The sequence below is a fragment of the Artibeus jamaicensis genome, unplaced genomic scaffold (genome assembly GCF_021234435.1).
Source record: "Artibeus jamaicensis isolate MK-2021 breed Jamaican fruit bat unplaced genomic scaffold, CSHL_Jam_final scaffold_369, whole genome shotgun sequence".
Taxonomy (NCBI): Eukaryota; Metazoa; Chordata; class Mammalia; order Chiroptera; family Phyllostomidae; genus Artibeus; species Artibeus jamaicensis.
In genome coordinates this window covers 10,200,445-10,227,389 of record NW_026522042.1, presented here as the reverse complement: position 1 = coordinate 10,227,389, position 26,945 = coordinate 10,200,445, and the positions used below count along the sequence as shown (strand labels likewise).

General features: G+C 53.2%; 1 protein-coding gene across 3 annotated transcripts; it reads right to left on the bottom strand.

Annotated features, from left to right (window-relative positions):
• Positions 1 to 1,260: 1,260 nt before the first annotated feature.
• GDNF (glial cell derived neurotrophic factor) lies at positions 1,261 to 26,945 on the bottom strand. Of its 3 annotated transcripts, none has more exons than XM_037129060.2 (3): positions 26,507 to 26,945; positions 21,759 to 21,935; positions 1,261 to 4,152 (listed from the first exon to the last, which is right to left on the bottom strand). In XM_037129060.2, the coding sequence occupies exons 2-3, from the start codon at positions 21,907 to 21,909 to the stop codon at positions 3,668 to 3,670; spliced, it is 636 nt and encodes a 211-aa protein (XP_036984955.2). In that variant the 5' UTR covers positions 21,910 to 21,935; positions 26,507 to 26,945; the 3' UTR covers positions 1,261 to 3,667. The 3 variants fall into 3 exon arrangements, with proteins under 3 accessions (XP_036984955.2, XP_036984957.2, XP_036984956.2); XM_037129062.2 differs by having other exon boundaries at positions 21,837 to 21,935; XM_037129061.2 differs by lacking the exon at positions 21,759 to 21,935 and having other exon boundaries at positions 26,507 to 26,575.

Genomic DNA, 26,945 nt, shown 5'->3' with positions numbered 1-26,945 from the left:
TTCAGAGCTAGAAGCCCGAGGAAGGCAGCAACCCGCCCGGAGACCAGTGCGAGGGGCGCTTGGTCCCTCGATACAGCGGACCGGCCCGAGCCCTGGCTGTTCAAAGCCGTTGGAATCCAGTGGGGGCTCCCAGGATGCAAGGGGAAAGCACCCTTTCCGATTGATTAGAATTCCCTGGCTTTCAACACATTCTCCCTCTCTCCGGAGAAATTTGTTCTGCATTCTCCTTTGGGAAGTGAAATTCCCCAAGCTGACCGCTGGTTAATCATGCTGAGCAAGAAACCACAGTGCCCCAGTGGTGTGTGGGGGGAGCTGTCCTTCCCCTGGAGCTGCCCAGTAGGTTCTGCCTCTTACTGATCTCTAGCTCCGTCTCCTTCATCCCGATGCTTAAAGGAGCAGGAAACAGGGTCCAAGGTTAGTTTCCAGGGACAGTCAACAGGTGTCATGAGAAAGAAAACAGTACAGTGGGCAGTTTCATGGGGACCACCCACCTGGGGCATTCTGCATGTTACAACCCCCACCCCAGACTGTCACATTGGTGGTTAGTCCGATAAAGGCTCTGAGAAGCTCCACACTTCTCTTTTTAATTTAAAAAACATTGTTTGATCTTGTTTAACTCAAAGTTTTCCAAACTTAGGGGAAGGGAGAGAGAAAGAGAGGGAGAGAAACATTAGTGTGTGAGAGATACATCGACTGGTTGCCTCTCACACGCATGCCCTCCACTGGGGACCTGGCCTGCAACCCAGGCACGTGCCCTGATGTGGAATCAAACAGGTGATCTTTCAGTTGGCAGGCCGGTTGCTCAATCCACTGAGCCACACCAGCGAGGGTCCTTTTTGGATTCCTTATAGTACTTACTACCACCTGGATCACTACATATTTTTACTTTTTTGTATAGTTCCTCCTCCACTCAAATGACACATCAGCTCCACTTTTGGATGGCTAGTGCCTTGAACAGTGTAGGCACCCTTAAGTATTTGTTTTGAACAAAGGAAGGTTTTTTTTCCTCCTTGGGTAGTGATTGGTTGTGGAGAGTTGATAGACAAGGCCAATGACCAACCAGCAGGCTGTGGTGGCGAGAGGTGGGGAAGGCCTTCCAGCCATCCTGGAAGCTTTTGCCTGGCTGCCTGGCCCAGTGGTAGTCCCTTGACGTGTGAGGAAGTACAGAAGTACAGAGAGCAATAGAAATGAGTTTTTATTTGTAAAAAGTTACAAAATGATATTGTACAAAAATAAAGTCTGTAGAGAACTTTGGTTGAATAACACAAACGACCAAGACAGATCAGAGAAGTCAGAACTTCCAAAGAAGGGCACTCCTTACTGAATCAGGTGGTAATCACAACGACAAAGAAAAATCACAGACTTTACCCTTTTGCGGATTTGGTGGAGCGATTTGTCTGGGTTGAGACCTGCCTGTGGTGTGCAGGTGATGCTGGGAAGGAGTTGTCAACACCATGGAACCCGACGACCCCTCTGGGTAGGGACGCTCTGTTGGGAGCTGGGGGCTGGCTGAGTTGTCACCTGGGGACACCAGCCACTAAGCCTTCCAGGAGTCTCTGAATCAGACAGATGACCCTGGGGAGACATCAAACTGTGCTGCCTGAATGACCAGACAGTTGGGTCGGCTACTGTGCTGAGTGACGGCTCCTTGGCAAGGTCCCCTCACTTCTGGCCCCCGGAGAGGGCAAGGGGGGGGGCCCTTTTCCTCTGTTTCCAAGCCCAACAAGAGAAGCCAAAGGGCAGAGAGGGGAGGGTGAGAGAGAACTAGGGTGTCTGGGGGCCGGAGGGAGGAGATGCCTGGTAACTGCTGCCTCTCTGTTACTTGGTGAAATTAACACACTGATTTGAAGGAGGCGCAGCGGTCTCCATTGTAGGGCCCAGCGCACCCGCGGCCTGGGGCGCTTGGGAGGGGCTCTTCCCCTCCCCCCAAGATGTTCATCATCAAGCTGGCACCAGGCTTGGCCAGTGGCCAGGCCAGACATGTCTCGCTCGCCCACCCTTCCAGGCTGCCATCTTCCAGGGGAGGGATCAGGTATACAGGGATGGCAGCGGCGGTGACCCAGAGAAGACAGCCCCGGGGCCTTCATGGCCACCAGCAGAGCCCAGTTCAAGCGGCAGCATGCTCCTTGGCTGCACCTGGCACTGGCGCGTGTCTCAGGGACCGTGGGGAGGACGGAGGAAGAGTCCCCACTCAGGGTGGAACCTGGCCACCTGACAGGACTTCCGCTTTTGGGTCGGCATGGGATGCAGAACTACCTACTACAAGGAGTTGAACCGTTCATGTGTGCGGTTAAGCATATCACAGGTACATGTGGTCGGGGTAAGAGCTTAAATACAACAGAACATGGAGCATGTGGCATTTCTGTTCAGAGCTGGAGCAGCGAAGAAATAAATCGAGTGCCAACCACCTCTGCACACGGCTCCGGGGAAGGACACCACAGACACAGATGGCCCTTCAGATACATTTCTTCTATAAAAAATGGAAAATTGGGAAGACGCTGAAATCTGGGGAAATTAATGAGGGCTTTTCTTTAAAAGGTAAAGTAAGTGATTTTTGCCTAGTGAAAATGTTTCAATGCTTTGAAAAGCATGGACCCTTGTTCCCAATTGAAATTTCCTTCGTCACCCTTCTTTGCATTTTGCGAGCACATATACTTTGGCACCTTTGAAAAGAAACTTTAATAAATAAGGGAAGAAAGAGAAATTCATTAGTGAACGGCAATAAATAACAATAACTTAAATCTCAATAAATATCTTCTCTCTATTTCTGTATCTGAAATGGATGCATTGCATCGAGTAGCTTCTCTGGTCACTGGTGACCATGCATAAACGGAGCTGGGGTGTATGTAACATCCGTCTCTCTGTAAACGAACGGGCCAGTGGCCTCCTCGCCCCTGGGCGGTGGGGCTTCCCCATTTGCTCTCCTGCAAGAATGCTGCCGAAAACCCCAACTGGTCTCCTGTTTCCAGGGCCAGAAAGGCAATACCTTCGGGTTGGTTTTCAGTCGTGAGGACAGCCTTTCTGGTTCCTAGCCGACTTCTTCCCACCCCACACACCAAGTTCAAAATGAATCACCAGCCGTTTACAACATGCTGGTTGTAGTAAACCTCAGGCCTTCACTTTCAGATTCCAAGGTTACTGTGACTTGTGTCTTTGCTTTTTTTCTCCCCTTCTTTCTGGGGCTTGTCTCCACTGAGTGACAGAAAAATAAACCTTTCCTGCTTTCAGCAGTAAAACGTAACGACAAGGAACGACACCAGGATTACGTTTCCCCGGTGTCTCCAGATGTGCGGAAACAAACCACAGGAGACACACTGGTCTGGTTTCAAGTGCATCTGCGACTGTGCCCGAGACCAGTGACGGTGGACGGTGGACTGTATCAGGTGGAACCATGGTAACACCCAACCAGGGACACCAGTCCTGAGCTTCTGTTGACAACGGCCGCCGTTCGGGAGAATCCAGATGGCCGTTTTCTCCCTCTCCTGTCCAGGTTTCTGCAGCTGGATCTCTCCATACCAAACTCCCCCAATGGCTGCCTTCCTCCTCCTCCTCCTCCTCCTCCACCTTGGTCCTCATCTTCCATCTGGGCGAACGTTTCCTGGGAACCTTGGTCCCCTTCTTCGCACGGTAGCAGGAATGCAATGCGCCGCGGTCTCTGGAGCAGGGGTCAGATACATCCACACCTTTTAGCGGAATGCTTCCTTAGAATATGGTAAACCAGGTTATCGTCTAAAAACGACAGGTCGTCGTCGAAGGCGATGGGTCTGCAACAGGCCTGCCCCACCTTGTCACTCACCAGCCTTCTGTTTTTGGATAAGTTTTTCAGTATTTTGTCGTATGTTGTCTCGGCAGCCTCACAGGAGCCGCTGCAATACCGGAAGATCAGTTCCTCCTTGGTTTCGTAGCCCAGACCCAAGTCGGTGACGTTCAGGTGGACAGCGGTCAGGACGCAGCCCCGGTTCCTGCCCCTCTGGCCCCGCCGGCCCTTCCCCCTGGGGTTGTCCAGGCCGGCGGCCGTGGCCTGCCGGTGTCGCTCTCTTCTAGGAAGCACAGCCATTTGTTTGTCTGGGGTCCTTTTCAGTCTCTTAATGGTGGCTTGGATAAAATCCATGACGTCATCAAATTGATCAGGGTAATCCTCCGGCATATTGGCTGTTGGACAAGAACACAACAGAAAACGTGAGACAACAACAATGGTTATTTCAAGACCATCTTCTAGATCAAAGGGCCTCCCAGAGTCAACCACGGCTTTGACCCAGAGCAAGGTGGGCAACCTCAGTGGCCAGCTCAGGGGCCACCGTCACCCCGAGAGCAGGCTAACGTGCCCCCTCTGAGACTCTGAGGAAGGAAAACGACCCCTTCGAAAGGGGAGACTGACATGGTGGGGGATACACTCCCTGGTAGAGAACAAATCCTTAGGGGCGTGGTTTCCATTCACATAACACCTGTCACTTTTCACAAGACTGCACTGAGGTGGCTGTGAGCTGGCCAATCCTGCATGTCCAGTTTTCCCGTCTGAGAGCAGAGCCTAGAGCTGAGGGTCGAGAACAGCCGGGATGCTCACTGGGGCAGAGCGCCACCCTTGGTGACAGGTGCGGGGAGGCCAGCGAGCCCTGGAGGAATTCGGACGCAGCGACCTGTGGGCTGTGCCGGGGGGATCCTGACCAAAGGGTCACCGTGGATGGGGGGTCATCCTACACTGCTGCCGCCAAGTGCTCGTCCCTGAAATCTGCCCAATTTAACAGCTCTGTACAGGTCCCAGGGACCAGAGTCATTTTGATAGAACAAATGAAAAGCTTGTGAGTGCAACTATATTTTTAAACTTCCTTAAAAAGCATTAAGAGGCTGAAAAACAGCCTACTTTTCAGTAATGAAGACGCTGATTTACCACCTCCTTGGAACAGCATGAGATTAAAAAATATGGTAATACTGTGAGTTGATCATTAAAAGGTTTCATAGCACTAGGTGGAACGAGATGAAATTGACCCTGGGGGCAGGGGCGGCGGGCCTGAGCTGCAGACTGTCACATACCTCCCCTGTCTTAGGTTGCAAACAGGACACAACGTGCACATTCCTCCCTCATAGGGAGGAATGACAAGGTCCTTGCTGTGATGCCTGAGACCTCTGGGGAAAGGCAGGAATTAGCTGCCTCTTGGGGTTTTCCGCTGCGGTTCAGCCCTTGCTTTGGCTGGTCAAGAGAAGAGGCACCATCTGAACAGTTTAATACATTTCTCAAAGAGGGAAGCAACTCCAATGCCTGTTTATTAGGTTCTGGAGGTTTCATGCTCCCCTCATCCCATTTGCAGGTAATTTAGTCCGTTCAGCATTACGCGCGGCTTGGAGAAATGTACCACTCTTGGAAAAAAGAGTTGTCAGCAAGAGTCAATCAATGTTTTTGGCAGAGACCAAGTTAAAGCAGAGAATGATCACGCTGTGCCTAACCCACATCAAATTGTTTGGTCATGAACCGATTGCTAAAAAAGACCTCGGGTATCCTACTGCATAAAACAAAACCCAGCTCATGTGATCGAACCACCCCCATCTATCTGTCTAGATACAGATAACACATGGAAGAATTATGATCTGTAGCAATGAGCAGAGTGGGGACCCCGTGAGTCCCCAGAGCACCTCTGTACTGGTGTCTACAGTTTGCGGCTGCTTCCCCCGCCCCAAGTCTGAGCCCCACCCCTCCTGCCTGGGTAGCTCCCTCATCCTGGCCTTCCCTCCTTCAGCCTGATTTCCACCTGCAGCCAGCGTGGTGCTCACCACTGGTCATGCCCCTCCTCTGCCCCAGACCCACTAGGGGTTCCCCATTTCTCTTGGGGGCAAAGCCAAAGTCCACAAGGAGTCTAAGGCCCTACCTGACCTGGCCACGCCAATCCCCCAGCCTCTGCTACCTCTGACCTTGTCTTCTCCTCACTGTTCTTCCAACACAGGGCCTCTCAACTTCAGGTTTTGGGCTGGACCCTTCATTCTTTGTGTGGGGGGCTGTCCTGTGCTTTTCAGGATGATTGGCTGCATCTCTGGCCTCTAGCCAAGAGATGCCAGTAGTATCCCCAGCCCCTCAGTAGTGACAAACTAAAGTGCCTCCAGACATTGCCAAATGTCTCCTGAGACAAAATGTCATGGGCTGAGAACCATAGTTCGGACACAGACAGGGACTTGGGCTGTCTTCCTCCTGCCTGGGACACGGTTCCTCAGAGCACCCCGTGGCAGACTTCCCATGTCCCCTCCATGTCTCGCTGAAATGTCCCCACTGCCAAGTCCCACCCAGACTTCCCTCATTTTGAACGCAGTTCCTCCCCAGACCCACATTCAGACCCTGCTGCCCTCCTGACACTTCCTTCTGACACCGGGCATGTGTGACTTATTTCTTGAGTCTGTGATTTATTGCTTGTCTGCTCTGATCGAATGTGACCTTGAGCGTGCAGGGACCAGGCGGCCTGGCTCGCTCACCAGTCGATCCCAAGGGTTTAAACAGGGTCTGGTTCCTGGAGGCCCACAATAACTTATGAATGAACTAATTCACATTAAGAGGGGAAAGAACGAGTCCTTGGACTTCTGCCATGACCCCTTCCACCCATGGGGAGATGGAAGGCTCCAAAATAAACAGCGCCCCTCACCCTAGAGGCTGCGAGGCCCTGCAGGACGGCCCGGTCACTCCCCATTTGAGAGCTGAGCAGAACAATCTTCCCCAAGCCCACCTTCCCTGCCAGGCCCGCTTCCTGCGGCTTCCAAGTGTCAGCTGGCAGGCCCACCCTGCCCTGAGTGTGCAGAAGGGGCCCCACCCCGGGGGTCACCTGTCCCTACTGTGGGGTCGGGCAGAGAACGGGAGAGCACTCCGAATTTGTCATTTCCCCTGAGCACACTCTGACTGGACTTCCTCTGGAAGTCTTCTGTTTTCTTAAAACAAAACTTTAAATCCCTCTGATTTAAAGAAATTAGCTACTTTGAAAAATGAGCTGCTTATGCTGTTTGTGGTTTTTTTTCAGTAATAAGCTATAAAAGAGGAAATTAGGTGTGCTCAATTTGAAAAATCCATGCTCAGACTTCTAAAACTGAGATAGTAGAGGTGATTAATCAAAATACAAGAAAAGTCTTCAAATTCCCCCCCAAAAAAAGACTCTTTGTTTTACAAAAGGACTCGCACAGTGGGGTCCCTGGTTTAAGAATCCCCCGAATAGATCATTAACTTAAAAACCTGGGAACATAGGAAGCTAAAATCTATGAAGAATCAACTGAAGATTAATCATAAACGAGGATGAAACATTACTGAAATTTTAACCTAAACGCATGGGAACACATGTGAGTTACAAAAGTTCAACTTACACTGGTTTACAGACTCATTACCTTATAGCACATGATAAATTACGTCATTCAATGTGACTAGAGTGATGATAATGATTTGAATCAGCCTTTTTAATGTTCTTATTTATTACCATATACTTCCAAAGTCTCTGAGAAACATGCTCCCTCCTTTATAAGATGCTGTACTGCATAGCTCTGTCCTCTGGCATTGCTTGCCATACACAACACAGAACACTCCGTTAAACTTGAATATCAGATAAATAGTGAATACATTTTTAGTATAAGCAGTCCTCCATAATGTTTGGGACATACTTGTACTTCATTATGAGAATGTTTAGTCCCTTTTTCTTATTTTAAATTCCACTTGGCCTTTTCAGGGCGATGCAGGGAACAAATCATTGACCTTGAACTGAAAGGCTTCCTGGCACCTGGGAATTGGTCAGTTGGTGTTTGATGTGTTAAACCAAAGGGTGTAGTTAATGAGAACTTCCCCTTCTGATGGGAAAACCTCCCTCATACCTCGCTGTTAACATGGACATATTTATTAAAGCCCCAAGTTCAGGCCATAAGTGCTTCTTATTGAGCTGAAAGGTTCCCTTTCTTCTTATTGAAAAATACAGCAAAAAAAAAAAAAAACCAAAACGAATATAAATACTTATGCTGAACGTTTTGCCTGGATATAATTTTTGGAAACCAGAAAAGGGCAAACTTATACTTTCCAAACCAGAGCAACTAGTCCTGTCCCTTCCAACTGAATTCGGAATTCCAGGCCTTTTGGTGCAATATTCTTCTGTAAAGTCTCACTTTATCAACACTAGGCCATTGAGGGACAGCGGGAGCCAAGCACCTCACTGAGCCTGGCCTCAAAAACTCTGCAGAGGCTTTGAACCTGGCCCAGGCAGGTCAGCTCCCCGAGGGAACCAAGAAGCCCAAAGCTGCCTCCATCCCCGAACTCAGGGGAAGAGAGGCGTTTGGGTTTGGATTTGTTCCCTAAATTAAGACTTAATGTTATATCACTTTGTTCTTCATCCTATAAAAAGCTTGGCAGAATGTCAGCTACACAAATGGCCCTCATTAGTATTAACTTTGATAGTAAAATCCTTGCCAACCACAAAAGAGGACCATCGTTGGTTTTTAAAGGCTTGTTCATTTCCCAGACCAACTTGGAGGAGAGACCTCGGCTGGAAAAACACTTCCATCTCAAAGCTCAAGGTTTTGAAAAACCAAAATACCCCAACGCATTTAAGACATCTTTCAGTTTGCAACCAAATATTTTGGCATTATTCTATTTAAAGGATTCTAACTTTGATGTGCCCATTGTATAAACAGTCTTATTTAAACAAATGAAACCTTGTACTGGGGCACGACTCTCGGAACAAGCCGTTCGCTGCAGAGGCTTCGCCTCACTTGATTATGGGGAAAAAAACACGTCACCTCGGGAACAAAGGGAGGTGACTGGGATGTTGACTGTTTGGTAAAACTCACTGAGTCTTTATGGGAACGACGGTGTGGCCTCTGAGCACTCCTTGCAACCACAAACTGAAAGGTGTGTGATCCCAGATGTCGTCTTGGTGAATCTGACCTTCCCTGGAGAGTCCCTTAAACGCTAGATTTCTCTCAAACACAGTACAGGTTTACTACATGGTCATCGAGGGGTCATTTCTGACTTGAATAGAGTTGTGCCCCTCCTTGCCCCAACCAGGCTGGAGGCCAAGCTGGCCTGCAGCCTGCCTTCAAGCTGTGGGCCCACGAGAGAGGCAGCACGAGGTCATCTAGGAGAGGAGGCAAGGAGATGACCTCTTACCAGAAGGAAGTGGGCTCTGAGGACAGAGGAAGGTCTCTGAGGCTCCCAGGAAAGAGGAGGCTGGACCCTTGTCCCCAGTGGCTCTCTCTAGATTAGCCATCTGCCAGGCCAGAGCCAGCCTCGGGGGCCTGGGGGGCCACAGGAGTTTCTTGCTCTGGGGAGAACCTGCCTCCATCCTTCGCTGTGAAGTGCCCAGCTCCTGCGCGTTACAAGGGCAGGGTTAATGTGCTGAGGTCCATAGGGGTGAGCGGCTGCCTAAGGCAAGGCCACACTGTGAGAGGGGTGTCTGGGACCAGCACCTGGCTGCCTCCACTCCTGGCAGTGCCCAGCACTGGGCGGGGGGGCTGGCCCCCAGGTGTGCTGTGCCTGGGGCTGCTGAGGTGCTGGGCAGCTGTCTTCCTCAAGGCTGCCCACAGAGAAGTGGCAAGTGGGGTTTGGGGCACACGTGGTCTAGAATTCTTTGCTTACCTGATCCCCAGGTCAAGTACAAATTGCTCTGTAGACCAAGTATATGAAAAGTAGAAGTTCTCTCTCTTTCTCTTTATATATCTATATCTGTGCAGTCATACATATATGTATCTATCACACACACATGCATGTTTATACGGAAAGCTCAGCCTCAGACTGATGCAACCTCTCAAGACAATTCCGGAGTGTCATTCATTAGACCAGCTTATTTCTATTGTTCAGTAAGGCACAGCCAGAATTTCCTTTCACTACTGTTGAAATATTATAAGAGCTACATAGCAGAGTCTTGCTTTTATAATTCCTCACATCAGAAAATTTCACTATTCTATATTTTACGCAACAGCTCCCTTGAGGCACTAAAAAACGTTACCAGTCCACCGCTGGGGTGGATGCCGACTTTCACACAATGTTAACTTTAAACCCAGCAACATCCCTGCAAGGCTCAAGTGGGGATCACATAGCATCTCCACTTCAGAGATGGGGAAACCGAGGTGGGGAGAAGATCCGTGTTTGCCCAGCGCCACCTGGCTCGTAAATGTGGACTCAAGATGATTTGGTTTCAAAGCTCAAACTGGTTGGAGTGCTCCATGATAGTATTTGTTTTTAAGCAAAAATCTGACTACCCTGCAGCTCTCGAGTCTGGAGGCAGGTGAAATGCCCTCTGGGGCACGTGCCAGGAACTGCCGTCCTCCGCAGGTGTTCACCAAACTCAGAACAGGAAATGAGAGACGCATTCACTGTTGAGAATTCAACGTGAATGCTAAAATGAGGCTGCCACAGGCCCCGGGATTCAGCACATTGTCTCCACGAAAGGGAACGCAAGGCCTTCAGGGGCATCTCTCCCGTGTCCTGGCTCGTGCATAGCGGTCTCAGGCAGATCTGGCGTTTTCCCAGGTAAAACCGGAAAACCGGCAGCCAAGGGTGGCGGCGGATTCAGACAGAGAGGCCCCATCTCCGGAAGCTCCTCAAACGCACTCTGGCACCAAACACCTCTCGCTGCAGAGCTGGAGAGGACGGCGCCTGGGATTCCAGTCTGGGTCAGTCCCTGCCCAGGCCCATGACCTTGGACTAGGCACTTAAGCCTGATGAGGTCAACTGGACCCTCTCCGGGGCCCTTCCCAGGGCTAACACCCTAAGGTGCAGATGGTCTAAGGCTTGGTGGAAACTGCTGCCCAGGTCACTTCTCTCTCGGAGGGGGCCACCTCGGCTGATAGCCCCCAGCATGCCACTCAGCCACTGCCATCGGGCCCCTGTGGAACCCCACGGGGCGTACTGCAGGGTTCTAGGACTTCTCAGCCTTCTCAGTGTACCTCTCGGCTCAACGTCTCAGTTACATTTGAAACAATCAGCACCAAGCGTCTCTCAACACATCGAGTCATCTCCCTTGCCCTCTTCAGGAGAGAAGAAAAGCCGAGCCGAAAACGTCCTTCCTGTATTTGAGCCTCAAACGCCCAGGTTCTAGTGGGGGACAGACATCCTTACGCCTCAGGCTGCAGCTTCCTGCTGAGAGGACACCTGATGCCACCACGCCGTAATCCCTCAGTCTCCCGCATCCAGAAGCCAAACCCATAAACTCGCCACTTTCTTAGAATCGGTTTCATCCATTTCTGTTTTCACTGCTTCAAGCGAGTGGCGGTCCCAGCAGCTCATGAGGCCGAGGCTGGGCTGGCCCACTGCAGCTGCTGCTGAGGGGCCAGGAGGGCCCCACAGCTCATCCTGCCCTCACTCTCAGGGGGCCTCGCTGACCCCTGAGACGTGTGGTGCTAGTCCCCAAGAACGTCCCAGTTCCCCGAACAGTTCTACAAGTCCTGTCGTCTGCTGCTATTTAAAAGTGTTAATTTTGTCATTTGTTTGAACTAATTAAAGAAAAAGCCCGCTAAGCCACTCAGCTGTGGAAGGCGCTGCGTCCTCACACATCAGGAACCGACCATCCCTGCTTCCCGACTGCACCCGAGGACGCCCCTGCGGAGGAGGGCCGCCAACCCCGCTCTTCCACTGGGTCAGCTTCAAGGGGGCACCACAGCGTCTGGGTCCTAAGAATAATCACCAGCAAGGGCAGTTTATGAAGTCGTCGTGGCCACGGCCAGAGCTACCAGTGTGTCCTCTCCCTGACCAAACGGTTCATTGACAATAAAGCATGACGACATGGGTTTCTTTGAAAAGATTTGCATTGTGAAAACACCAGTGTTTGTTGTTTTAAAACGGCATTTCGGGATCCTCTCACAGGAGAAGAAAAAGGCCGACCAGAACGCAAACCATTTCAGAATCAGAAACCGGGGCTTTGAGTGTTCCTTCGAAAGCCGCTCTGCCCCCGAAACCATCATTGTCTTTCCTGTCTCCGCCCCCTTGGACCGACACCGCACACGCTCATTTGTTATGCTGCATCCTGCGGGTTTTGTGTCCTACAACTGACCTCAAAAAACTTGTCCTAAGCACGATGGAAACTGCCGCACGAATACAAACAGCCAAAAATACCCCCACTCGGGGCAGACAGACTACGTCCGCTTACTCAGACTCTAATCGCTTGGCTCTGATTTCCACCGCTGTGGTCCGTACTTTTATTACAGTCGTGTTCATAATTTTACAGTAATGGAGCATGGCTCCCCTGCGGGGAGATTGTCCTTTCTCCTGCTTTTAAGTCAGAAAAACACCCAACGGGGTGCCCATTTGCCAGCGAATCCACGCATACCTGGTGTGAGCGGAAGCACGGACAGTCAGCAGCAAGAGCCCCATGCTAACAAGGGCTCACTGTGAGCTCTGCCACTGCCCTCGGAATGACCTTCGAGGGCAAGGGTGAGAAAGTTTCCCAGTGAAATTATGTGCACAGAAAGCCGCCTGGGAAAATAATCCTTGTGGTGATGTCAAAGGCAGGTGGTTTTTAGGGAAACCCAATGGAAGCTGGAGGCAAAGGAACCTTGGCTTCTTACTCCCACAAAGCCCCACCTGTGGGCTGAGAGGCCCAGGATTCCCACGGCCCTTCCCAGGGGTCCGGCCGAGCTGGGCAAAAAGGGCCCGAGGCGCCGGCAAGAAGAGGCCTGACTGACGGACCTGGTGGCCACGAGGAGGGTCTCTCCACCCTCCAGGACCACATTGATAGGAACCTCGGACTCTTCAGGTAACCAGTCAGCTCTCGGTGCCATTCCGCAATGACCGCCTTGACAAAACCCCAACGCCTGGTTTTTCTTCTCGCTGACTTTCTGTCGTGGCCAGAAGAGTTACGTGGCAGTGTCCTGGGCTGGCAGGAAGCGATCGTGTGACACGGTCACAAGAGCAGGTGCTGGGCTCAGGTTGCCCTGGGTCCAGCGTCTGGCTCAGCTGTTTCACCCCACGGAGCCCCAACCTCCCCTTTGAAGTGGGGATGGCCACACCTTTGCCACCACGGTGGAAAAGTGTTCAGCTCGGTGCCCGAGAGCATTTAACAAACAGTGCCTGAAGTTTGTCCCTACAGTTGTCGTGTCTGTGACAGTTCTTTGGTGATGCCTACAGAGAGGGCAGCAGCATGAAGATCTGCAGACACTGGTCCCTCGTTCATCTCGCTGGCCCAGAGGACAGGGCCTGGCTCCTGGCAGGTGGTCTGTGTGCCGCGGGCAGAAGGAGCAGGTCTGCTGTGGGGATGTGCACTGTGTCTTCCGAGTTCCTAGCAATGTCCGAAAATGACCTTCACAGGCATGAACTGACTCTGCATCCCACGAGCAGTGCTTCTGTGTCCTCGGTGGCACAGATCAGCATCTTCCGACTAAGGCATCGGCCCCTCTGGGGGCACAGGACCACATTCCATAGAGACAATGGGTAGTTTTCAGAGAACCAATGTCTAGATCCTCAAACATCCCCACCCCCATGCTGTGTCCGACCTGCAGCTGGTCTGCCAGTGAACACTCTGGCTGCTGGTTCTCCTTTCTCCGTCACCCTCCTGTCTTCTGGAGAGAGGAGCGCTTCCTACCCACCTCGCTCATCTTACTCGGAGGCACTGTCCAGGGGGTGAACACCTGGAGCTGCCAGGCAAGGACAGTGAGGCCCGCATGGCTCTGGGGACAGCCTGCTCTCGGCGGCTCCCGGTGTGAGAACACAGCATCGCGAACTCAGTGTTCTGAGGCTTGCCCGAGTCCAGTTATGTGGAAACAGCCACACAAATCCACACCGAAGAGAAGCCCGCAAAAGAGCAGATGAGATGGGCCAGACTTTCCAAAAAACGTTAATGTCACAGAGGGAAAAAAGGCATGAGAACCATTCTAGAATAAAGGAGAATAAAGAGACATGGCAATCAAATGCAATTTGTGACCCCTCCAATTAAGAGAAAAACTCTAAAGGACATATTGCCACAACTAGAGAAACTTCAATATGGACCCTATTAGATAACAGTATTGTATCAATGTTAAATTTCCTGAGACTGATAAATGGATTGTGGTTACATAAGATAATGTCCCTATTACTAGAAGATACCTCTGAGCTATGGGGGGACCCCAAAAAACTGGGGAATATCTCCTGGAGGGTGGGCCCCTTGTAGTACAGGCCTCCCCCATGTGGTGAGTGTTCTAGGAACCCATCTGTACCAGTGTACCAGCTGGTGGTGTTGTGAGAGGCTGTGTTTGGCTTCAGTGACTCTTTCTGAAGACACTTTCAACGTGTTTGCCCATTTCATGGTGGGTGATTTACAAGATCACCTGCTCACACTGCACTGAGCGTTCAGCAGCGTTTGACCAAAAACAGCATGACCCTCATGCCCCCTCCCACCATTCACCAGATCTCACCCAGAGTGACATTTTTTTTGTTTCCCCTGAAGAAAGACGTCCTTAAAGGGAAATGTTTTGCCAACTTGAAGAAGTGAAACAAACAAACAACAACAACAAAAAAACAGCAGAAGCACTAAAAGGCATCAAAATCGATGAGTTCAAAAACTGTTCTGAGCAGTGGAAAAAACATCTCGATAGGTATATTGCCTCAAATGGAGAGCACTTTGAAGGTGACTGAAGTTTAAACATGTAAGAAGAAGTACACAATTTTTTATAAATAATTTGTTTTGGGGGATCACCCCTTATATTTAATGGTATGCTTGCCACTAATTCTCAAATGATTCAGAAAAAAAATGAAGCCAAATGCTTACAAGAGGCCAGCCCCCATGAAGGGCACACGAGGACACTGTGGCCTGCGAAGGGCACCGCAGCACTTACCGAGGGAAGGTCCCGTGTGAATAGCCAGGAAGCACTGAAGCAGGCGGTTCCGCATTTCATTCCGGCAGGTGGGCTGGCAGGGCCTGGTGCTTTATCTACCTGTCTGTCTGTTTGCCTGCCTATCTATTCATCTCATAATTAGGATCTGGAAGTGTGATGGGTGAATCACATGGGTGAATTTGAATTGAAAATGAAGTTGGACCTTTTCCAGCCAAAAAAATAAACTTGTTTGGGCTGATTAGTTTAGTAGTTTTCAATGACTTGAATAAGCTCAGTTCGCAGCTTCACGGTTATGCCAAAAATATGTGTGAAGCACATATCCAGTGGTAAGAGCCAGTGAAGCACATATCTATGGTAAGAGAACTAGCCGTCACCTTCAATGTACAGAATAGTTGACGACAGGATCGACGCAGGTTCACAGCGCAAAACGGTTTGAAAACTGAAAACCACGACTTCCCACGCCCGTTATTAAATTGTGCAAAAGTGGGGCCTCATCTCGTCGGAGCTGACTAGCTGTTCCTCAGCGTCCACCCAAACCGCCCACGCGCCCCACGCCTGTGCCCACCAGGGCACCTGTCTGGCACGTGTGTTGTCATCCTTGGCTCCCTACGTGAGCGCCCAACCTCCCCAGGCAGCAGAGGAGTGATCTGAGGAGGAGAACCTTCCAGAAGGCCCCCCAAAGGCTGTCATCCTGTGAAGCCCTGGACGAGTCCTTGCTTATGTCCTGAACGGTTAGAGGGCTTTCGGTCATTGCCAAAAGCATCACAGGAGCACGTGGAGAAACCCAGGTTTCTCTCCTTCTGATGCCCTGGTCTGGTCTGGGAAGTAGCCATTTGTCCTAGGAGCCCACGCCCCACTGCAGCCCACGGGGAATCAAAGAAAGGGCAGGAAGGACTTCGGATCAGCTTGCTTGATCAACTTCCTGGCAACCTGCGCGTCAGGGTCACTCCACGCATTTTTAGTAAGCTGGTGTTTGCATTTCCTTAATCTACTGACACAGGGGGCACAGCCCGGGTTGAACCAAAGCTACTGACGGCGGGACTAGCAGTTGGAGGTTTGCAGAACGCAAACCTCCAGAACGGCTGCACCGGCACTGACTTTGCGACCTTGAGCAGCTCTCTGGGTCTCATCTCTTCGTCTGTAAACCAGGGATACGAATATCTCCTCATGTCTGCTGGGGCTCAGAAATGCCCACGTTTAGGACAAGACATAAAACCTATTTGTTAAAGATGGGTTTACCACATGCATAGCTAAGAGGTGCCCTCCCCTTCCTTGGGGATTAAGGGGTTGATTCAATTGTGCCTGTTAAAAGTAAGGATTTTTAACAATAAGGGCACCTTGTTTCAAAGTGGAAACTAAGCCCATGCTCCGTAGACCCCACTCAGGAGCAGTCTGACGCTCACGAGCGTTTGCATCATGACGGCTCTGCGGCCGGGTCCCGCTCGCTGCCGCCTGCCAGCGTGGTGTGTCCCGGGCCGCTCACTGCCATCCAGAACAGAGCAAGCACCTCCTTTTCCTGCATTTTACAGCATCTCATAATCTGGGTGTCACCTACAGAGATAGCCTCAATTTCACACCACTTCCCGCCACCTGTTCCCAGTACTTGGCGACGGGTCTGGTCTTCTGTATCCGCCACCTGCCCCCTCCCCATATGGCGGCCACACATTCGTCCAGGCTGCTCCTGGGTCTGGAATGTGCTCTTCTCCCTCTCCCTCCCCTTCCTAAGATCCATCTTTCAAGTACAGCTCAAAGCCTCCCTCTCCCCCCAGTCCTCCCCTGCTGTGATCTCCAGACGCAGGGCCCTCACTGCTGGGAATTCTTATCATGACCACAGCCAAGGTCAACCCCTCGGCAGACAAAGCTGCCTGACTGGCTGACCCTCGCCCACCCACCCACCTACCCATCCATAGTTTACCCTTAGATCATAAGCTATTCGTGTTCAGCTTTGCCTTTCAGAGGCCACACTGCACCTCGCACAGGAAACGTAATTGGTGCGAGCTTCCTGATCAAGCTCAAGTGGTTAAAGAACCAGTGTTTTAACGGAATGAAGTTGCCACGGACCCTTAAGTACTAAACACAGATGAAAGGGGTGCTAGAGGGGAACATGCCAGCTATTCCTTTTATGTTTATATCAGCAAAAGTAGAATCTTCTGAGCAGAATTCTTCGGCTGTTGGATCAGCCTAAGGTCCTAAGACAGGCCAATTCAAATCAAGCCTGAAATAGATTTCTCTAAACAGCCGCAGTTTGAAATAGTTCTCGATACGGGGGCCAGTGTGAGACGTGGGTCTCAGCTTTCAAGTGAGGAATCAGTCCCTCCTGAGAGTCAGAAGTGCCGTTTCTTGATTCCAAGAGCCGGGTCCCCCACAGCAGAGCCCGCTTCCAGCTCAGGTGGTTACTTTGTCACGGTAGCGCTCACCCGCACAGTCCCGAAAGCGGGATGAAGCGACAGACAGACACTGTATTGATTCTGAACTCAACCTCCCATAACGTTACGTGTGAAAACTTACCACTTAACCAGCTGATTGCACTGAAGTTCCCCACAAGTGTTTTGCTGGGTTTATGAAATGTCTTAAATTAAATATCCAGCTGGGATCATTTAAAACAGAAACACTGTATCTCAACACAAGTAGCCTCCAACTCGCAGCCCCCTTACCACCCACATGGAAAGGGTTTGCCCTGGCTCCTGTCTCCCCACTGAGGAGAGGGGCTTCCTGATATGGCTATGGGGATCTGGTGGGGAAAATTCCATAGGAACTATGTGGGCTCAGAACCTGCGGGGAGCTCTTCCCAGCTGGGAAGAGCCAGGGGGCACCAACCCGGGGGGCAGAATCCCAGGCAAGGCTGACCTGCCTACGTGCTGGTGTGCTGGTCAGCCGAGTGACTGTGGAGCCCAAAATAGCCTCCCCGCAAGGCCTGCATTTCTTTCACGCTGCAAATTATGTCGTGCTGCTTGGGATTCCACCAGTGAGAGCCGCGTCTTGGCAGAGGCTGGCTGTGCCAGGAGCATGGGGAGGGGCCGCTGGAAGCAGGAGGGTGACAAATGACAACTACAGTACTTATCTCTGGGGCTTTACCAAACATTACCTCATTTAACCCTCACAGCCACCCCTTGAGGCAGGCTGAATGTTACCCCTATTTCACAGATGAAGAAACTGAGGTTGAAGAGATGCTAAGTAACAGCTGGTTAAGTGGCAAGGCTAGGGTCACCAAACCACAGACTGATTTGAATGTGTGAAGCTGAGCTCTTGCTTATTGAAACTCCCTGATTTCTTACTCTCTGCCCTCCTGCAGAGTCAGGAACCTGGCACCACAGGAAGAGACTCTAGCCTAATAATATTGTGAATTAGACTTCAGTCACATCCTGGTTTATATAGATTTTTGTGGGCTAGCCTGGGGACTTGATAGTTTGATTCAGAAGTTTGTTTCCACAGGCAATTTTGGGACTCGCTACCGAAGTGGTGGAATATAATCCTGCTGAATTACAACAAATTGTGGATGACCTGTAATTGCAGTTTCATGATGCTCCATGTTTCTTCTCGTTGGCTTCCAGACCCACGAAATAAGCCACTTTACCAGCCCAAGGGCTTTCATGTGTAGTTTCAGTTTGCAATGCCACCAAATTGTACCCCACGTCACATATTTACTAGGCACTGCGTTCCGCGAAGGCAGGGCTTTTGTCTCACGTGGAGCAAGGATGCCCTAGTACCCAGGACAGTGTCTGGCACACACAGGCACACGTGAACTGTTTGTTAAGTGAATAAATGGTTTTAGAACACAGATTTTTAAAGCCACCTGCACATTATGCATTTCCTTGTGAAATGCACAGACAGCTGTCACACACAGCTGAGGTCTGGGATGTGACTGCGATTAACTAATGCATTCAGATGACCTCTTGCAACATGGCTTTGGCCATCAATTGCAGACCTTCCTCCCACATGAAGTGGTTTCCCTAAGTAGCAGAATCAAATGCTCTCTGTGCACTTCACTGGTTTGGGAAACTCTGGTCCCGGCTTCAGAAGGCCTGCCTCCTGCCACCCTGGGCCTCTGGCACTCGGACAGTCTGCTTTTGGGGCTCCCTTTCAGCTCTGAAACACTGTGACATCTGTGAGCTTCGCTTTCTAGATTCCTTACTGCCTATTTTAATTGCCCTTTGGAGAAGACATTGGCAAAAAAGCAAAATAAAAGAACAAAGATAGCTAGAGGAAAAGGTCTTGGATGCCCCACTAGGAAAATCACACGGCCTTGAGTTTCAACAAGTTTGAGGTTGCTATAGGAGGCAGCCACAGCCTATTCGCTTGATAGCCAAGCTCTAGGGAAGCAAGTGAGCCAGTTATGATTTCCAGTTGGATAGCTCACCCTAGGAATGGAATTCTGGCTGTTCCATGGACACTGGATCTGCAGAACGCAGGCGACCTCAGGGTGAGTGTGTGTGTCTGGGGTCCAGCCCAAGCCCCTTTGAACAGCACAGAACGACCATTAAGGTGGCATCAAAGGGCCTTTGCTCTGTCACTAAGTTATAAGCCTTTGAAAGGAAGAGGGGCCAAGATTGACGGTACTTTATATTCTCAGCTCGAACAAGTGACTTAATGTTTTTCTACATAAGCCTGAACCAGTTGCTCGGTGTGCAGCGCAGGATGTAAATGTCAGCACTGAGACAGGGGCGTGTTGACACGCTCGAGTGTGCGGAGTCTGCACACTGTCATTATTCTGCCTTCCCCGCGCTGACAGCCTGCTACCGAACTGAACATACCTGGAGAGAAGTCAAGTTGGCTTAGAACGCCACTCAGCTTCTCTTCCGAGTCTCCTCTAGGATCTATTAGGTCTTCCCATGGAGAAAACAGAATTGGCTGTGCCCTGCTGGGTCCGGTGTGACTAGAGTGGTCAGGATCTTGTCCACTGGTGACTTAGCATCAGTTTTGGAAAAGGGAAGTAATCTCCCTTCCCCCACAATGTGCGCTCCCAACCTGCTCGATCAGTAGGAACAGCGCCACCTTGCTCTGGGATGGATGGTACCTTACCCGAGGCACAGATTTTCGTGGGCTGTGATCAGGTCAGAGTGATTCTAACCCTGGCTGCGATATGAGGCTCACCTGGGGAACATCTGATATCCAGATGCCCAGGCCACACCCAAACCTGTTAAATCAGAATCTCTTTGGGCGAGGCCCGGGATCCGAGTTCATTCATGTTCCCAGCTGATTCCAGTCACCAGGGGTCTCTTTGAGTCTTTTCCCAGAGGCTGTTAGGCCAGGAGGCAACACTCCCACCCACTGGCATTTTGGAGTGGAAAGGCCTTCCTCTACTATACAGTTTTCAATTGTTCATTGAGTTCTCCAAGCAAGTAAGTAACTTGTCCAAAGTCACAGAGTTAGTCGGAAGCAGAGCCAGAAACAGGAGCCAGGACCAACTGAGCCTCGGTAGATAGGACATTGCTTTGCGAACCAGGTCTCCAGGAATTAACCAGCATCACAGTTGGGCAGTCATTCTCTCCTGCGTGGCCGGTTAGAGAACGCCTGCCTCCCACACGTCTGGTCCCTCTGGCCTCGGCTGCAGAGATGAAGGAAAAGCCACTTGGCTCTCTCATGAATACTGTTCTAAAGGCAATGGTACCAAGGGGTACTTTAAATTTAAGTTTCTATTTAAATCATGATTCTATAAGAATCATTTATATGGACTAAGATGGAAATTTGCGGTTGAAGCCAAAGGCTTTAAAAATAGGATTACAGGGTGCAACTAATTGACTGAACTATCAGAACAATTACTTTAATTTCAACGAATCAAGCAGGTCCTCTTGCTAACCCAAGTCACTCTTGAAGTTTTAATTTGCCTTGAAAAACGAACTTTTTCTCTTTTTCGGGACTTGTGGCACGATTTGCTTTTGTGTTTGTAAAGAAGCATAACGTAAATTCCTCAGATTTGCTGGGCCGTGCTTAACCCGAGGCTGCAGGGTTTGGGGGCCTCTTACCACACCTCTGCCTTGGGGGACCACTTCTCCTGTGCATAGGACTACCGCGTATTTCGAGGGCAGATTGGCTGCAGGGTAGTGTGGGGGTGGGTAGCCAGGGTGACACTTCGGCTGTGGCTCACTATTGCTTTATCTGGGGACCGACTTTCTCCCTCTGCTGCCCACATGCCTCCCCAACCATCTCTAACTTGCCATGTGGCATATCTCGCTTTATGTAACAGATAAACCTCTGTTCATGTGCGCATGCAGGATCAATTATATCAAAGCACAGCTAACATGCCCTAATAAAGTGCCCCTTAAAACCTTTGTGAGAAGCACAATTACAGATTTATTTTCTGATGTGAATCCCCTGGTTTCTTTTGTTAAGAGTTAACATTGTCATGTGTGGAGCGAACTACAGTGTGGAACCCCCCCCTGCCCCCAGGTCCCGCTACCTGGGTTCACCCTCAGTCTTTCTAGAACAGGAACTTTTCTGAACAGATCTGACAGAGCCCAGGCGCCTGTCCTGGAAGCCGAGGCCCTTCTGCGTTTTCTCTAACTTTGGCTTGGTTCTGGGAAGGCCGAGGCCTCTTCCTTTTCAAGGGTAGTTTAGGATGGAAACGCAATTGTTTTCAGAATCCAGCACAGTCCAGTGCCCCCAAACAGATAAGGGCTTGGGAAGGAAGAAAAAACGTGTGTGTGTGTGTGTGTGTGTGTGTGTGTGAGAGAGAGAGAGAGAGAGAGAGAGAGAGAGAGAGAGAGGCTGGGGAAGGGGAGAAAGGCCACAGGTGCAGTTCCCTGTGGTGGCGGAGAAAAGATCTGTTCATCAGAATTCTAAATGGACAGGACAAAGATTCGATGCCCTCTGTGCAGGGCAAACCAGCACGTGTCACACAGACTAGGCGCCCGGGCCTTTGGGCAGCAGCCACCTGCAGCACCAGCGCGGCTGGGCCCGCGGGGCGGGAGGCGGTGCTGCCGTCGGGGCTGGCTCGGCCTGTGTGCCGGCGGCGGGTAGGGGCGCGTGGGGGTCCGCCGGCGGGCCCCCCGCGGAAAGGGAACGGTTCTTACAGTCACTGCTCAGCGCGAAGGGAGCGCGGCGGCGGGCGAGGGAGCGGTCTTCGGCGGGCGCCTCGGGAGGCCTCTTACCGGCGGGCAGCGGGAAGGCGGACGCGGTGTGGAGCAGCACCAGGCAGACAGCCACGACATCCCATAACTTCATCTTAGAGTCCCGTCCGGCGGCGGCACCTGCGCCCGCGGGCGAGAGAACCGGAGAACGCGAGTTAAGCCTGGGCGCCGCCCTGGGTGCTGCATCCCCGCGCCCCCTCCAAATTTGGCACCGCCGTCCTCTGAAGCCGCTGCAGCCCAGCGGTTCCCTGGGCGAATCCGTCCTCCTTCCAAGTCCCCTACTTGCTCCCCCTCCTGGTGCACCCCAAGTGCGCGCCTCTCTCGCGGTGTCGAGACACAACTGCTCTCCCCTCTTCTGTCGCCCTTTCCCAGGGGTCTTATTTCTGACCAGGGCCGCTGCCAGCACAGGTCCCCAATACGACGACACCGGGACACCGGGTCAATTCGATGACACCAGGGCTCCTCACCAGCCCCTATTTCTGGTGTGCACCACTCCGTCCTCCGGCGGCGACCGGGAAGCCCCCACGCTGTGCCTGTGCTCCGCCCCAGCCGGAGACCTCCCCTCCCGGCCGGGCAGCTCTCGGGGGCTCCGGAAAGCCACCTCCCAAAACAAGCAGGCGACCGGGCGTTTTATGTTAGAATAAAATCAAGCGCACCCTGGCCCGGGGGTCCGGATCCTGCTCCCGGCTGGGCGGGGCAGGCTCCGTGGCACCTTCAACCCACCTGCCGCCCCCGCCTCATTCTTCCCACCTATTTTGTCGTCGGAACAAGAAGTTAGTAGAGACGTGCAGACTTTTGGTCGGTATGAGATTAAATTACATAACTCCCCGAAGCATCAGCTCAGTTTAAAATACTAGTTCCACCTCCTAAAGTTATGAATATGAAATAACGTATGAAAAAAACCTGGCAGAGCATAAAGTAAGCGCTCAACCAGGGCTTCGGTATTGGTTTTAGGTAGGGATTGCGTTTGTCTTGAAAAATGTTCATCCTTCGTGGTATAACCGGACACCTTTTTTTTTTTTTTGCAGTTTTGTGAGATTCCGACCCTAAATCCCTCCCCTCCCAGAGGAGCCTGGAGCCCCCCCTCCCCGGCCTCCCCCACCCCCAACCCCTTCCCGGTCACTCGGGGACCATGGTCCCTGGGTCCCGGCCTCTGCGGCTTACACCCGCACCAGAGGCCTAGGCCGCCGACGCGCACATGTGGGGGCTCAGCTCTTCTCTGCGAAGGGGCTCCGTTTGGCTTCTCAGCCCTTGCATTCCTAGAGGAGAGGGCCACGCACGCGGGAGGGGGTGGCGAGAAAAAGGCGCCGTCAACTCCGAGCCAAACTCTCTCCACTTAGGAGGTGGTGGTGGGGGGAGCCCGGCGCGGCTACTGCTATTACCCAAAGCCAGGGTTCCAGTTTCCAGAAACTGGAAGTGGAAACTTAAGTGGAAACCACGGGATTCGTGCAGCTGATTATCCCCACTTCCAAATAAAACCGACTCCTAGGAAAATCTCTGAACTTTTCCCACGGGAGACAGTTTCCAGGTAATGCAAAAACCCGGGCGCCTTTCGTGTCTATGAAAAACCAGGCCTGCCGCCTCCCTTCCAGCAGCCGCCGCTTCTCCTCCGCATCTCCACCCAGAACTGTCGCCCGAGTTCCTGTGCAGGCCACCCGTAGAAGCGTTTAATTCGGCCGCCAGCTCCCACCGCCGCGGACACTAATGCATTTTCCATCCCTAGGGCGTCTGTTTGTTCGCCACGCAGCTGTTGGGATCCCGGAGCTGGTGGGGACTAGGAACTTGGGCGATCTGCGGCTCCAGAAGCCGTATCCGTGCGGGTTAGTTCACACCCCCTCCACCCCACCCTACCCCCCGCCCGGGCTCACCGCCCAGGCCGCACAGCGCGCAGGCCGTGCAAAACGAGCGCAGCGAGGCGCGTTAGCAGAGGACTAGAGGACGCGAGGCCTCCCGCTTTCTTGCCCGGGGCGTGCGAAATGGCTGGCGGCCCCGAGGGGCAGGCGGCCGCGGGGTTAATGCGCCATTCCAAATAGCAGTGCCCGCCAGCAGGAAGCGACAGAGGCCCCAGATTTCCCTTCCGAATTAAGAGGGGTTTTCCTCTTTCCCCCCTGCCTGGCCAACAGAGGGCTTTTAAAATTGGACGTGGGGATCCTCAATTAGAAGTGTGGCGAAGCTGACAAAAGAGGAAAGGGTGGGAAACTCCTCCTCACCAGAGGAGACTCCCGGCTCCGGTTCCAGCCCGCGGCCGGGTGCAGCGCAGGCCCCGAAAGAGCTCTCCCAACACCCCGGACTAGGGAGGGAGCATTCTTCCCTCTGTGCCCCGCTAGGGCTGGCTCCAGCCGGAGAGGCTTCCCAGTTCTTGGAGGAGGAGCAGGGGGTCTGGGGGCTGGGCACACACAGCGGTCTGTCTACGGGGACGCTTTCTCTGAGCCCTTCTGCCCCCGGCCCCGGTGGGTTCCCTGTTCGTCTCTGACCGACGTATTTCTGCCGCCTTTACTAGGCGCCCAAGTCTCTTAAACAGTTGCCTTGTGCGGTAACCAAGCTCTGGCCGTGAAATCTGCCTCCGCACCCCTTCTGGTACCCAACAGGCAGAACAAAGAGGGTGTGTTGCGGGCACCGGCACCTGGTGGTCCCCAGGCCCAGAGCGTAGAGGACGCCCAGGAGAGTCGACGCGCTCGCAGCAGCGGGCGCTGGCCGGGGGGCGCTTCTGAGTTCCCCGCACCAGGGGGCACCAGAAACCGCCGGAGCACGTAGCGCCCAAGCGCCCGGGAGGCTGTGTTGTCAGTCTGAGTATAAACCCGGAGAAGAAACACTCCCCCTACCAGCCTCCCCAAATCCAAATGACGCCCGGAACTTGTGGATGTCCTCGCCAAGACCCCACTACTCAGCCTCCTACCTCTCTGTCCTCTTTCCCTAGTTGTTCTCGCCCCACCTCACCTGGGCTGGGTCCCCCGCACACGACATCTAGAACGCCTCCCCAGATCCCCCGACTCTGGGTGACAGCGTCCCGCAGCCAGCGAGCGCTCCCGCCACCAGCGCCCCCGCACCTCCTCGCGTCTGGCAGACTGGGAGGTTTCTCCGGGCTTTGCCTTCGAGATCCGGGTCTCAGGGAGGGAACAGGGGGGCGCATGGGGGTGTGCGTGCTGCTACTCGTGGTTTTCCTTGGGGGCAGGAACACAAGTTGCTGAAAGATGTGTTGCTTTGCTTAACTATGCCTCTTGTCCTAGACTGTCCGAAGACTTAACTGTCCCCAGGTTTGGCCCAAGAACCCGGGAAGGGAAAAGAATACGGGACGCTTTCTGTGGACAGCCCAGGGAGGGGTCTGTCTGTAAAAGGGCCCGAGACTGGGTTTCAGGTCCCGGGGTCTCCCAGGGCCCCTTGAGAGAGTGGGGGAGGGGACGCTGCGGGCTTCCTGGACACCTAACGCTCGTTGAAAAGCGACACTGTCCCCTCTCCCCGCCATAGCGGAGGCGTTGCGAAACCCCGGGGGGCGAGGCCTCCTCCGGGCCGGTTGGAAGCGCAGCGGCTCCCACTTGGAGGGCTTTGGGGGAAGAGGTGTTTGCGTGGGGTTGGAAGCGGCATCTGTCCCTTGGAGCACTTTCGGTGTAGATTCAAAACACCGAGGAGGAGCCGAGCGCGCTCCGACACATCCGCGGCAGGGGCTGGCAGAGCCTTGTCGGTCCGCCAATGAGCAGAAATGTAGGCGGCACGGGGTTGGGAGGCCCCCCGCCCACCTGGGCGCGAACCTCGGCCCTGCGGACCCGTTCGCCAGAGCCGAAACTAAGGGGGCGCCAACCCGCTGGAGTGGGGGTCCGGCGAAAGTCCACTCCCCGCCACGACGAGGGTTGGCTTTCACCGGGTGGGGCTGGAAACCAAACCGCGACGAAATCTGCCCTGAGGTGGTGCAAGGTAGCGGAGGGGGTGCTGTCCGGGAGGAGAGTCCAGGACAAAAGAGGTCATTGAAACGGTGGCTTCGAGGGCCTACGGAGCAGCCTTGGGGAGTTCCAAATGTTTGTCCAAGGGGAACGGGGGTCCTGACCTGTCCAAGGGCCCCTCTCCTGAGTTTACTGCTGGGATGGTTGGTTAGCTGGGGGTGCGGGCCTTTGGAACGTGCGAGCAACCGGGATCCGAAAAGGGTGAGGAATGCGGCTTTGCGAGACCGCTCCCGGAGGAGGTGAGCCCTCTATTTTTAGGTTCTCAAGCACCTTTACAGCAGCCCCTCCGGGGCCTGGGCCGTACCTTGCTTGGAACCAACCCAAACAAGCTCATCAGTAAGTTTCACGCCCCGCAAAGCTGTCTATGCAGCGGCACAGCCCCCGCCCCCCATTCTGGCGGTGTTGGGTTCAAAGATGACCTCAGCCCCGCACGGTCCAGGGACTTGTCAGGACAGAGCCCCGCGCAGTCAGGTAGGGAAACTGCCCCTCTCAGACATTCCGAGGTCTACAGGCGTCAGGGGCGCCGAAGATCTTTGCCCACCTGGGAAGGCAACCTGCCCCTCCGCAAGGCAAGCCTCTCTCCCCTCTATCCGCCCGGCGCCACGGTTCCCTCCAGTCCTTGCTCTTTCCAATCTCATCGCCTGCTCTGGGGTCCAGCCGTGTCCCCCTTCTTTGACGGCGCCCAGAACCTCTCTGTGTCCACCGGCTACTCAGGCACCCCCCGTCCCCTCCACCTGGGCCCGCTTCTCCGCTTACCTCGGATCCGGTCTCCGCAGACCCCCGGTTGGACATTAACTCCAGGAGCCCCAAGTCCCAGCCAATACACCCATCCGGGCCGAGGGCAGGAGTGCGGAGCCCCGCCCCACCGCTCAGGGCACGACGAGTTCGCAATCCTGGGGCCGCTCGGGGCTGCGAGGGCGCGCGGGAGGCGGCGGCCAAGGCTCCAGTCCCCTCCGCCGCGAGAAGGGCGAAGGACGGCGACAGTTCCCCCGCCGACCCCCGCACCCCCAGAAGTCGAGGTCGGAGCAGCTGCAGCTGCCTCGGGCGGGGGTGACCAGGCTGCGCCGGCCCTGGGTGCGGTGGGCGGCTCAGCGGCGGCGGCCGCGCTCTGCGCCTTCTCGGGGCGCAGCGCCGGGGTGCACGAGATGGGCCGAGCTGATGCTGCCGCCGGAGCTGAGATCTTGCCTGGAAATCC